At 45.6% G+C, this 13,792-nt stretch overlaps 1 protein-coding gene across 4 annotated transcripts in view; it reads left to right on the top strand.

Moving 5' to 3' along the window:
* C7H1orf226 (chromosome 7 C1orf226 homolog) overlaps positions 1 to 13,792 on the top strand; it is a 343,498-nt gene that overhangs the window by 234,296 nt on the left and 95,410 nt on the right. For all 4 annotated transcript variants that reach the window (XM_008264164.4, XM_051857177.2, XM_051857180.2 and 1 more), the window contains exon 3: positions 4,242 to 4,334. In XM_008264164.4, coding sequence (XP_008262386.2) covers positions 4,242 to 4,334 — 93 coding nt within the window. The remainder of the gene's footprint in view (positions 1 to 4,241; positions 4,335 to 13,792) is intronic.

Genomic DNA, 13,792 nt, shown 5'->3' with positions numbered 1-13,792 from the left:
TGAAAGAAGCAAAGACACCAAGCTCCTCTAAAAAGATAGTGAGCAGTGGCAAATGTAAGCCAGGCATTTGTAGAGCAAGAGTTGTCACTGTTTGCCTTTGCAAACTGATTCCTCTCCTCTTGATGAATTTGTCTCTGAGTACCTTGACTCATAAGCAAGTCTTGGCTCACATCTGTGAGCAGTGTAGGGACAATGGGAAGGAGCTGGGTAGATGAATTTGATGGGATGGTCCACCTGTACAGGAGGTGAGAGAATGCATCACTGACCAAATTATTTATAGCCAAGGTGACTAAGGAAGCAAGCTTCCTGTTTATTTGTATTTTTTTAAAGCTATATAATTTTGGTTAAAAATCAGCTATTATCACACATCCAGGGATTCTTCCGGAGGCTACATGTTATTATAAAAATAGATTAAGTGTGTGGCAAGCATCTGATAGCCACAGTCTTTCTCCTGAATCTGAGAAAGTAATTGTTACTTCTGTTTTGGCAGTGCAGCCTCAAGCCCAGGGCTGGGCTAGGCCCTTCTTTCCATGTCTGTCTTTGCTGCATCAACCATCAACTACTGCAGACCTCCTGTTTCCCTTCTTGGATTTCCAGGGACTGGACTGAGACACATAGGGCTAAGAGGCAGATGTGGGAGTCAGGAGATGTTCATAAACCAGGCTGCTGCCCTAGAAGCAGCTCTCTGACTGACCTGCAGCCAATGTTCTTACTCATGTCACTTGTTGAGATTTTACTCCTGGCTCCTGCTGGCTTCTCTACCCAGCTTCCCTGTCCTGGACCTTGGTGATTGGCACAGCACACTAAGTTCCAGGGCTACTGTTCCAACACTAGATCCCAAAGATCTGGTGATGAACCCCAAACACTCCTTCTGTCTATTCAGGACTTGTATTGTTTTGTTCTCTGAAAGGTCGGGTCCCGTAGGGCTTCATGTGGCCTTGCTAGGGAGCAGGGGAGAAGGTGCTCTGACTTGCAAAACAAATGTCTCAGATCAGACTGGCCATACTGGGGTAGGGTCAGGATCAGGGTCAGGTCTGGTGTCCTGGCACACTCCTAGTTTGCACCACAGATGGTGGCATCAGCAGTCCTGTGTGTTCTTCAGCCCCTGGCAGAAGAAGACTGGATTTCTGTCCTGTGGCACACAGATGCTTCCTTCTGAGTATTCCTGTCCAGGCAGTGTTCCTCCTCAGAGAAGCAGTCTGAGTGCCAGGAAGATTAGCCCTCGAGAACCCCTTTCTCTTCTCTGTTCTCCTGGTTACTCTGCTACCTCCCTGTCTCTGAATCCATTCTGTCTCCCTGCAGGAGTACAATAACACGGTTGTCCAAGTGAAGCGTAGCTGTCATATAAACAGATGGCTTAGTGATAATAAATATTGAATCATTTTCAGACACTTGACTTCATTTCCATAGTTTCCAGCAGAACTACAATTTAATTCTAATTCTGTGGTTGGAAAGGATCTGGGACGTCTGACCAGTGGCAGGTGGAGTAGATGCAGACTGTGTCCAATCTAAGAGCCCTTTATAAACAGCACTTAGAACTGGCGCCTATGACAGGACCTGAAGGCCTATTTTCTACCTTGGTTGCTCCTCTGTATTCTGAGGAACTCTGGAACATTCTAGCAGCTGTTGTAAGGAGTACTGGTGTTGCCCTGTCATTGAGATTCCAGGAGAAAATTTGATCATGTTTTCCCTTGCAGTCACTGTGTCCACCAACCCTGGAAGAACCACCTGGGTGTGCACAGAAATCAAGTTAGAAGCTTGTTTCCAGTTCCAAAAAGAACCTTTCATTGCGTTTTTTTTGTTTTGTTTTTTGACAGGCAGAGTGGACAGTGAGAGAGAGAGAGACAGAGAGAAAGGTCTTCCTTTGCCGTTGGTTCACCCTCCAGTGGCCGCCGCGGCTGGCGCGCTGCGGCTGGCGCACCGTGCTGATGCGATGGCAGGAGCCAGGTGCTTATGCTGGTTTCCCATGGGGTGCAGGGCCCAAGCACTTGGGCCATCCTCCACTGCACTCCCTGGCCACAGCAGAGAGCTGGCCTGGAAGAGGGGCAACCGGGACAGAATCCGGCGCCCCAACCGGGACTAGAACCCAGTGTGCTGGCGCTGCAAGGCGGAGGATTAGCCTAGTGAGCCACGGCGCCGGCCCATTGCGTTTTGAGTTCTTAGGATGAAGGTATTAAAAGGCATGGCCAAGGTTGTCAAAATACTAACTGTAGAAATAGTTAAGGTTTCACATACACAAGCAAAGAGGTGACTGTGCACCTTTTGCCAGCTTAGGTGAAGGAAGGATCATGATTAAATAAAGGCCTCAGAGAGAATGAAACCAACAGTGAGGTGGGCCAAAGAAGAAAGAGAGATATGATCAACTCCAAGAATCTTCTGGAAATTTAAGGGCGTGGCTTACAGGCATTGTATTTGCTGGAAACAGAGCTATGGAGAATGACATGGGGCAATACAGAGGGAGGTACTTTATAGTTTTGTTCAATTTTGTTGCTACAGGAGAGAAAAGAGGAAGTATGTGGAGCATGTGAAAGCGACATACTGGAAATGACCGAAGACAAGACAGCAGTTAAGAGTTGACCTGTTTAGGGCAGGCTTTGTCTTTTGGTGATTTCCAGGACTCTTAAGTTCATCAAAATGCACCCTTCTGCACTGCTTTGGCTGGTAGGGGCAGCCCTGGTTTCAGTGACTTGCTCAGAAGGCAGGTGGAGCTGGATGGCTGTAATTATTAAAGCCCAAATGAGAAGAGGTAAATGCAGGTGTGGTCAGCAAGTGTAGCTGGTTCACCTCCCCAGTAGCCACAAGGCCAAAGTCAGTTGACTAGCAAATGATCTTGTCAGCTCTCCTACCTGAAGTTCTTTTCAGTTCATCTAGCTCTGTAGCTCGGCAGAATACTGCCATCAGGGGGACACATTGCAAATTGAAATCATGTCTCCAGGCATGTGTCAATCAGACCTATATCCAACCCATGAGAATTTGCTCTGTGGCTCAGGTCCCAACCTAAGCCAGACTACAGTACAGAGAGCCCTGCTGCCTCTTCCTTGTCAGATAGAACTCTTTCTCACTCTTGATTCTCGGGTTCCTGGGCTAAAACAGTTTTCCTTCTTGCCTCCTATGTGTTTGCTTCTCTGGTTTGCTCTTCTTCCAGCGTTTCTTGGTAAAAAGGACAGTTTACAGGGCTGTGTGATTGGAAGTGGGGAGTGACCACCAGACTATGGCATGATTGAGATTACAGTAGCCAGACACTCCAATCAGCTGAGGAGGATCTCTGGGATGGCGCTTGGTTCATGTGCTACTTGTTTGTTAATCTATAGCCCAGATGACAGATTAAAGAGCTCACTAGGTCAGTTTTCTAGGTGGTGGGAGCTACATGGAAATAGTTTTAATAAACTGGAGGAGTACTCAGAATGAATTGACTAGTGGAGACCATAAAATTATAGCACCTGTTATGTAGTGTAAGAAATGGCTGTGAGTAAGCAAATGTAATGGACAGATCTGGTATTGAGGACGAGGCAAACGTGCTTCAGCAGTGGAGGGCTGTGGCTGGAGCAGCCATGTCCAGGACTGCAAATATGAGTCTAAAATTTAGGATTTGGGAGGCAGTTTCCTCTGTTACAACTGTCACTGGTCAGATCTTTTCTAGAATACCTTCTGTCACCCAAATCTTGGGGTGATAGGGTAGCTTTGGAGATCGACCCACAGATAAAGGATTTGGGAACTAGTAGAAAATAATTTAGAATTCATAATTATCTTTTAGTATGTAGAAATCCCTCTCATGAGGATAGGAGCCAGCTCTTCTTAACCTTTACTGGCTGTGGACTGGAGTTGTAGCAGCACCTGCTTATACACAGGAGAGCTGCCTGGCAATGAAAGTCATTGAGTAGTACAATGAGGCGTTGAAGGAAGGTTCTGATATATTGATGAGGGAAGGTTCTGATATATTGATGAGATTATCAAAGTAGGCTCTGTTTTTGCCTACTTAGTGTAAATCAGGTCCATTTCTCTGGTCCTACTTGATGGCTGAATGGAGAAATTGATGACCATTCCAAGACCCTGTCCTAACCCAGAGGTAGCCTGAGCCCATGCCTGCTGACACCCATCTGCTTTTACACTCCCTAAGTCTCCCATCGCCAGCATCTTGACCTTCAAGGGCCCTCTCTTCCAGGTCACAGGCTAGCATGGTGCTGTGCAGATGCACTGATCTAATCCTTTTGTGCTTCTCTGTTTTCTCTACTCCCCTGCAGTATGAGTTTAAAGCCAAGAACATCAAGAAGAAGAAAGTGAGCATTATGGTTTCAGTAGATGGCGTCAAGGTGATTCTGAAGAAGAAGAAAAAGGTAAGTGGCTTTGAACCAATAACTATGGTAGAGAGGGAAGCAGGGAAGGTAGGCAAGAGATTCCTTTTCCTTCCAGTCCATTCTCTGGACAGAGTCACCTGCTTCCCTGGTGAGGTCTTCTGTTTGACCAGCAACTGTGTTGAGAGGCTGCAGTAGAGCAAAGGGTAAGCCAGGTTCCAGGGACCTGGTCAGGTGATTGCTTTCAGTTCCGGTATCCACACTGCAGGTGATGGATGGGTCATCTCCTGATATCCTTGCTTCTCAATCACCCCCCACACCCCATTTTAATACCATTACCTTTACATCATGATCTTGAGAAATACTTCCAATTTAAGCAATAATAGTAACATGACTCAGTGGGAGAGTGGCCACAAGGAGGCTCCCTTAGCAGCTGCCTCCACTGGTGCAACCCTTAGTCCTGCCACAGGTGTCATGCAGCCCCCATAGTGTGTCCTATACCCTCCTGTTAAACTTGCTGCTGCCTTAGCCTGGATTTAAATAAACCCTCAAGACCCAGCCCATGCAGTTTTTCAGTGTAAGGAAGCGTAGGACACAGAAAGGATGGGAGGCAGGGGAGGGAGGTACGAGCCATTCAGTGGGGAGTCAGTCCCCTGAGTGGGGTGAGACCAGCAAGTGAATGTATGTAATTTAAATACTTGTTGGTTTTACGTTAGTTGTATGTGTTCTTGGAGTATAAGGTTAACCCCTTGATTAACGTTACCTGGGCTAGATTTGTATAAAGGGGGTGTGTGTTTTCCAAAAGAAAGGCCAAAGAGGCTGGTTGACTGAGGACGTGTGAGAGGAAGCTTTTTTGTTTTGTTCTGTTTCTGGACTCTGCTGATGCCTTTGTTTTGTAAATTTACAGTAGCTTGGTTTTATTTATTAATGGCAGCACCATAGCATGGAACTATGTAGGCCTCTTGAGCTTCCTGTGGCTCCAAACCTAAGCTGCTCTTAATTCAGATGGGACTCAAGGCAGACGATGGGTCTGGGGTTGGAAGAGTGTGGAGGTATGCGAGGGAAAGCCAGATACACAGTAGCGGGCAACTTAAACTTGGAAACTCATACGGTTGAGAGGGATCTTAAAGGGTAGTTGTATTGCCAGCCCAAGGACTTAGATCTTCTTTACAATATCCTCATTAATATCTAGTGTATGATTGGACATCTCTAGAGACAGGGAATATACTGCTGCCTGAGTCAGCACGTTTCATCTCTGGACACTTACAAAGAGCTCCTGTTTATTAAACCAAAGCTTGTCCTCCTCCACTCCCTAAATATCTTTAATGGTCATTCCAGAAAGCGTTTTATGACTATGAGGTTGGAAGTATGTAGGAAAATGTAGAATATGATATGCTGTTTATAAAGACCTGACTCCTTCAACATTCAGAAGTGCAGGGCATTTGCAGTGGCTTATTAAGTACCTATGACTTAATAAGCCTGTACTGTGAGACCTTGGTCCCCATCTCATTCTCGTCCTGTGATATCATCCCCCCCTCACACATGTGCACACAGTGCATAGCCATGGGGCAGTCTTAAGGGTGCGGTCCTCCCTGGAGGTCTGGGCAGGAGAGTTGCTGAAGCAAGCTAAGGCTTGTCAAGTCCCCGGAGCCCCAGTTAAAGGAATCATGGGTAATAACACTGTGAATGTGAGTGAGAGATAGCCTCAGAGAAAATAATAGGCCAATGCAGCCCAAGCTCATGATTCAAGGGAATTCGCTTCCTTATCTGCCATGCGTCGGACTTGTGTCTGACATGACTTAGCGCTTCATGTAATGGAACTGGAGGCTCTGTGTTCTCATATACCAGCAGATCTAATAATTGCCAACTGTAGGCCCTCTGCTGTCGACAAGGAGATTTCACACCCATTAACAAGCCATCCTGCCATCCTTTCCTCAGTCTTTGTGGATGTTTCTCTCGGTCAGCGTTTGTTGCACCCAGTCACCTGCAGAAACTGGCCGCAGTCTCCTCCCTGCCCTGCCCCTCCCTCACCAGGGGCTGAGCTGTCAGTCTCGCAGAACCAGAAACTCAGGCTGATTGATTTTGAGATTATGAACCTTAGGATGCTAACTCACACTGACAAAGGCCGAAAGAGATGATGGGTAAAGCAGACCAGCAGTCTCCGAATCCACTCCAGGACATCAAAGGGTGTCCTGGACCAGGTACTCCTGTTAACCCAATGAGCACATTTTTTTTTTCCTGTTGGAGACAAGCAACCTGGGGAGGCAGATTGCTGGCAGGGTGCTGGATGACCACAGAAATGGAGCGAGTCATCAAACTGTATGGCAGGGATGTTTCTTGACCTCAGGCTCTACAGCAAACGGGTCCGCTGATGTTCACAGTGACCTTCTCGGGAAGATGCTGTTTCTGGGTCTCTTGAACAGGCCCTGCCGTGTCTCCTCCGTGACTTCTACACTTCCATGGCTGGCACTCCCAGAATCTCCCCACCACCCAATGCTCATCTACTTCAGACTGATATAATCCCGGTTTACTTCCAATTGGGTGATATTGCAAGGCCTGCTGTCCAGGGGCTGTTCTGTCCCCTGCTTTGCTTGGGTACTCTTGGTATACTCTGATGTCATTCACTATGGGCAACTTCGTAGTGGGACAGTCTTATTTCCCATCTCATTGCCTGCCCCATGTATTGTACACCAAATGTGGTGTTATTCCCATTCTGCATCTGAGAAAACTGAGGTTGGATCACCAACAGGTAGGGTAGCAGTATGCTGAGGCATCACCTGGGAGAACAGCTGCCCACCTTCCACTAAGTCCATGAGGGCTAAGCTGGAGTAGCACCTCCCAGAAGCCGTCTGGGCAACCTCATGACTCAACTTTGAAACTCCATCCTGGTAATCTCCAATATGGGCTCACCCTCCTGGTGGCCCAGAAAAGAGGTGATCTGGCAGGTCTTTCCAAGGTCTGATTCTTCGATGCCAGGGATTGGAAAGGGGAGCCTCCCATCTTGTCTCCCTCCACCCATGCCTGGTGTCCACTTCAGAGCCGTGGCTGTGATTCCATGGTGCCTTCAATCACGGTGTTCATTCTACACTGCCTCTGACAGATGAATGCACGTTAGTGGCAATCAGCTGTTTTTTGTCATCTTAGTCCCATGTGACAGTCCTCTGGCATCTGAATGTGCTGCCACCACACACACACACACACACACACTCACACACTCATGCTTCCTCTCTGTTTATAGAAGTGGGAGGTGGCAACAGTAGACTCGAGAGCCTAAGTGCACAATTTCCTCTCCCAAGAACTGGAAGAGTCAGCAAATCTCACTGACAGCCGTCATGATCTGGGTAAAACTGGAGCTCTTGTCAGCTCTGACTGTGGGTACAGAAGCGCCATGGCTTACCTTCAGCCATAAAGCAGCGATACCATGTTCCCTGCTGATTAGTCAGTGCCTCTGGTTGGCTAGTTGGCAGAAATGTTGAATAGTCTTTTTTCCCTGCAAATACTGTGTTACTTCTCCCAGGATCCATGTGACATGCTGGAAGAGCCCTCAGCTGCCATGAGGAGACCTGGGTTCTAGTCCTGGCTCCACTCTTCCTGACTGTGGCTCTGAACAAGTTACTTTGCCTCTCTGGGCTTCAACTTTAAAGTCAAGTGTTGGGTTAGGTGATTAATTTAACTCTCCCAGCTCTGGGACCATTCTTTGTAGTGCTTCTGTACACAGTACAAGGTCACCTGGGCATATAGGGGTCTTTGAGAACTTACTGGTCTATAAAGACAGTGGATCCAGAGGGATATAAGCAGGTCACAGTATTGTCTCCTTATCCTCGGGGCAGAGGGAACTCCCTGGGGTCAAACGCCCTACAGGGAAGCCACTGAACCTCCTCTCTGTCTTCAGCCTGTCCACAGCTGGCAAGTGGGGGGTGCGTTCTAGCTGGAGAGCCAAGTGTGTTTCCAGGGAGGCCCTGCCCTCCAGGGGACTTTCTAAAGGCAGAGACCATCTTTGTAGGTCTAGCACTTACCTGGACACCTGGCACACACAGTGTATTTTCAGTAATTGTAGCTAAAGTTTGAGTGAACAGTATTTGTGTGTGGTAATTAAATCACAAAGAAGTAAGTCCTTATCAATTGGATATAATGAAGTCTAGTTTTTTCTTTTGACTATCATATTCTCCTTCCTCTTTCATCGTCTGTCAATCTGCCAACTTAAAAAAAAATAGATGAGAGCCTTTCCCAAACATAGAAAGGGTTCAACAGAGACTGCTAATTTTGATAGAACATATTATTAGTAGGACTTGTTCAGGTTCCTCCAATTTTCAGGTGCATTCTATTAGTGTAGGCAGTAACCAAATATATTATAATCATCTCTCATTGAGATGTAAAAACATCTTTTTGGTTGTATTATTAAGTATCTAAAAATGCTGTGTTTTTGAACTGATGCCAGCAGATAATACATCTCAAATTCCTTATGAATCTAGGTTGAATTTGTGGTATGAAACCAGTTACTGAGATAATTAGCTTTACTTTGATGTCTCTTAATCAGTACATTTTATTCAACTCTCAGCTAAGCCCAAGTAATTACCTTTCCTGTGTATATGATTATTTATTACAGTACTGGAATCATACAAATGGAAGCACCATTTGCCAGGGAGTAGAATCCTGAATAAGAAAGATGAATCTTGAACATCTTCCAAGTATTTTTTCCTACTTAAAGGAACTAAAAGGCCTCATTTTTATATGGCTTCTCTCACAAACCAGTAACTTAGTTGGGATCCCTTAAGGCAACAGTCTAGAAAATGCTCTGTCATTCTCATTAACAAATATCTACTGTGTGTCCACCATCTTCAAGGAACTATAGGATATGTAGAGGTGGTAGATAGAGACCCTCTCCAGTAAAATTAACTATTTTCAACGGTGGTTATATGCACACCTAGATCTAATGCATCCCATTAGAAATTAGATGTTCCTTTGGGGGACAGGGACTTTGTCTTCTTTCAAGGAAGACATGTTTGGGAAGGTGATGGTCATAGGAGAAGTCTGATGCAATGACATAGTAAGACAATGTTGCTATTAATAGCAAGCACTGATTTTGAGCATCTAGTGTTTTCCAGGTCTTGTTTGAGGTACTGTACACATACTGAATCCTCATATCATCCCATGAGGTAGATTCCATTCTGATTCTCACTTTGCAAAAGACTCAGCAACTTGCCCCAAATCTTGTGTCATCACTGGTATAGTCAGTTTCAAACCAGGTCTGTCGTGCTTGAATTGCAAGCAGATTCTTTTTGCTAGTATATTGCTCTGTGTATGTACTATCATGTTTGGACTCCTTTAGATAAAAGCTGCTCTACAGGAAATGCCTAATTCATTAAGCCAGGATCCTTAACTTCCAGCCTATACTGTATGTCAGGGACATCATATTCCAAGGAAATTATTTTCCTCCCAAGCTGTAGTCTTGGTTACTAGGATATAATTGGGTAAGAAAAGGAGGCACTCAGAATCATAGAAGTAGAATTTAGAATAAAGCACATAAGAAAATTTATTAGCTATGGCAATAGAGGATAGGAGAGATCCCATGACTGTCTGTAGGTCACTCAGGTAGACACTGGGCCAGAGTGTGAATCCCAGCCCTGAACTTAGTGCAGGCTTCTTTCTGCTATGTTGTGTTTCTTGGCCTTTTTAATTTTCTCCTAATTTTACAATAGGTATGTAAAGGGTTAGGCAGTTGGCACAGTGGGGACACTGCTTGGGATACCTGCTCCCCATATCAGAGTACCTAGTTTAAGCACTGGCTCCTCTGTTTCTGGTCAAGCTTCCTATTAATGTGCACCCTGGGAAGCAGGAGGTGACAGCTCAAGTACTTGGACAATTGCTACCCATGTGGGGGACCTGGATGGAATTCCTGGATCCTGGCCTCAGCCTAGTCCAGCCATGACTGTTGCAGGCATTTGGGGGAGTGAAACAGCAGGTGGCAGATCTTTCTCTGTGTCGTTGTCTTTCTGCCTTTCAAATGAAATGAGAATAAATAAATTGAAAAATTTGAAACAGGCATATCAGGAATCGCATACATCGTATAGGATTTATTAGCACTTTGGTTTTGAATGCATCTTCCTCTATCTGTAAATTATACCTGGAAGTAGGAGACAGTTTTGTTTTCAGTCTCATCCCATTCTGTGTAGCAGCAAGGAGAACTCGTTAAGCTGAGTTTATATAACCTTCTGCAAGGATTTTTACCTTTAAATAATAAAAAAGAATGAAGTCACCACTGCTGTCAGGTGCATCAAAAATGCAAGAATAATGGTAAAACTTGCAGACCTTGTGACGTGCATCTACTGGTAATTTGCAGGAAGGACAGGAAATAAATGTCAGTACCAATCCCTCCTCCACCTTTGGGTCCCTAGACAAGGACTTCAAACTTACCATATCCATTTCTAGCTTCCAAAAGGAGGCTATGCTAATTATGCCTGAGTCTGTTTTCTCTTGTTGATACTGTCCCAGGCAATTGTGCCTCTGAACCAGCTCCCACATAATATTCTCTGCCAGAAGCTTTTGGACAAAATGGCTGTGAATTTCCATACAGGACTTGACATTTACACTCCATGGGAAAAGAAAGATGAAGATCCTACATCAAGGCTATACTTAACTCACTCGGGTCTTACCAAAAGCATGCACAGCCAGCCCTTTATCTCTTTCCTTTGTTGAAAGCAAAGCTGCCTGGCAGTGAGGAGTGAAAGACTTTGATTTCTGCACCAGATACAGCAAAGAGAACATGGAGTCTGGAAGTAGAAGAGCTGGATGTTATTCACCACCCGACCAGGTGACCAGTGTCCTGTTACCTCAGTGTCCATCTTTAGGTGCAGATTAATTTTAATACGGTAAAAGAAAGCATTATGTGGAAGTTCTTTCTTCAAAGGCAGGAAAGGACTTTCCCTCCCTTATCAGCTAGACAACTTCTTGTGACAGCCAGAAGGGAATCAGATGACGACAGCTACACAGTTCCTCTCTCACCTTCTCTCATCCTGCGTTAGTCTGGGTCTTTGGACTGAGACAGTATGAAATGAGAATGGGGAAGCAAGAGGAAAATCTAGGTAGGGCTGTCAGAGTGCCAGGCAGGCCTGCCCCTGAGTACAAGGGAGAGGGTGAGGAATGTAGGAGGGTAGGGTAAAAGGGTCTTAGACTACAGAGTTGTCTGAGCAGTTGTCTGAGTTGTCTGCAGAGTTGGCAAAGCCATCGAGGTGTTCGGTAGTCCATGTTGCCTGTTTGAATCCCCGCAGCTCCCGCGACGGAGCCTGCCTTAGTCTCCCCCCTACTCAGTTGTTGGCCAGAGCAGACCGTGGAAAACCGACAGCCCTATGCACATGGATTTCAGAATGCGACAGCAAGCCCCTTGCTGAAATTCCCTGTGATCTGAGGTCCACAGGGCATATTCTTGTGATCATACCTTCGTTCCTTTAGAAAATTTGACTATGTGAAAGAGGAGCCTTCATTCAAGCTAAGTTACTTTTTCACTGTCTCATGGACTTTTTTTTTAAAGATTTATTTATTTATTTGAAAGTCAGAGCTACACAGAGATAGGAAAAGACAGAGAGAGAGAAAGAGATCTTTCACCTGCTGGTTTACTCCACAAATGACCACAATGGCCAGGGCTTGGCCAGGCTGACTCCAGGAGTCAGGAACTTCAGCTGGGTCTCCCACATGGGTGCAGGGGTCCAAGTACTTGGGCCATCCTTTACTGCTTTTCCAGGCACATTAGGAGGGAGCTGGGTAGAAAGTGGAGCAGCTGGGTCACAAACCAGCACCCATATGGGATGCCAGCATCATAGGCAGTAGTTTTACTCGCTGTGCCACAATGCTGACCCTGCTCACTGACTTAAAATTTCCTTGGAGTAAGGAATTCATATAGAGAGAAGAGAAGGGGTAGGGAGAGAGGGTTAGTAAACTCTAGATCAAAGCCTCCTAAGAAGTTCAGGAGGAAGGGGAAAGGAGAAAAAGAGGGGATCTGTAGGAGGATACTTCAAGAAGGTCATGGAAATTGGAATTTAAAGATCAGTTTATTTGGGGGCAAAGAAATTCTGAAATCCAATCATGAGGGATCTTCAAAGAGTTCATGAAGCATGCTAATTATGAAAAAACTTAGGCTCCAATTTCAAAATTTTTACACTAAAGTAAACTGTAATTCCACTTTTCTGTAAATTCTGCCACACCATTGTGTATGTGCAGGTATGGAGTTGGCAGGTGGCAAAGTGCAATGTTTGTCCCTAGGGTGTCAGTGTGTCCTACCAGGCACTCCTTCCCCATTTACATCTCCCCCCCATTCCCTTTTCATAATTCTTTATTTTTTAGAAAGATTTATTTTACTTATTTGAAAGAGAGAGAGGGGGAGAGAGAGATCTTTCCTCTGCTGGTTCAATCCCCAAATGGCCGCAATGGTTAGGGCTGGACCAGGCTAAAGCCAGGAGCTTCATCTCAGTCTCCCACATAGGTGGCAGGAGCTCAGGTGCTTGGGCCATCTTCTGCTGCTTTTCCCAGGCACATTAGCAGAGAGCTGGATTGGAAATGGAACAGCAGGAACTTGAACTGGTGCCCATATGGGATGCTGGCATTGCAGGCGGCAGCATTACCCGCTATACCACAATGCCAACCCCCCCCCCCTTTACATAATTCTGAGCCTAGTGAGAGCTGGATCTTTGTCTCCCTGGGTACTTAGCTTATTGGCCTCGCTGCTGCTCTTGTTGGTGTTTGTGCTCCCCATGGGACCATGTGAGGCCTTGCCTAAGCTTGGATTGGAGGTGATGAAGGCTAAAGACCAGCCCTGCTTCTGCTCAGAGATGCTGGGCCTCTGGAGCTGTTTGCAAAAATACGACCATGAGAGGCATGCATTCCCCAGCAGACGTTAGAGGCACATGCTGTCTCCTTTCCTCCTCTCTTCCCCCACCTCCTCCCTTCCACTCCCATCTGGACTGGAAGTGTCTTTATTTCCTGGCGTATCATGGAGACCACAGCCAATTCAGGACCGTGTGTAATAAAACTGCTATCAAGATTCCAAGTCCATGTTTTCAAGCATTTTAACAAAAAGGAAAAGAAGATGGCTTCAGATAGAGCTTGGAGTTATGTGAGTTTTCTAAAACTGGTAGACTGAGTTTGGCTGTAGTTACTATTCCATAATATGTCTCTATGTTATGGTTGAAGCCAACTTTGATTTATAATCTCATAAAGCTGGACCATTTTTTTTTTGTTTGTATCCTGTTTGCTTTCTCTTGTTAACTTTTTTCCTAAAATTTTTTTCTATGCAAGAGTATTTCCAAATAGAAAATGAGGAAGGAATGGCTTGTTTGTGTTGCCCTCTTTTTTTCTTTCTCTCTAAAGTGTTTGCAAAAGCCAGGAGATAAGAGGAAACCATTGCAGCCCAAGAGAGAATCACACTGTTCCTGAGTTAAGACTATGAGAAGCAAGCCTCCCTCTCCGATAAGACTTTCACTATATTTCACTGACTTTGAATTGTACCA

This window comes from Oryctolagus cuniculus, chromosome 7 (genome assembly GCF_964237555.1).
Source record: "Oryctolagus cuniculus chromosome 7, mOryCun1.1, whole genome shotgun sequence".
Lineage (NCBI taxonomy): Eukaryota > Metazoa > Chordata > Mammalia > Lagomorpha > Leporidae > Oryctolagus > Oryctolagus cuniculus.
The sequence above is the reverse complement of the archived record's forward strand: the minus strand, read 5'-3'. Positions and strand labels throughout refer to the sequence as shown.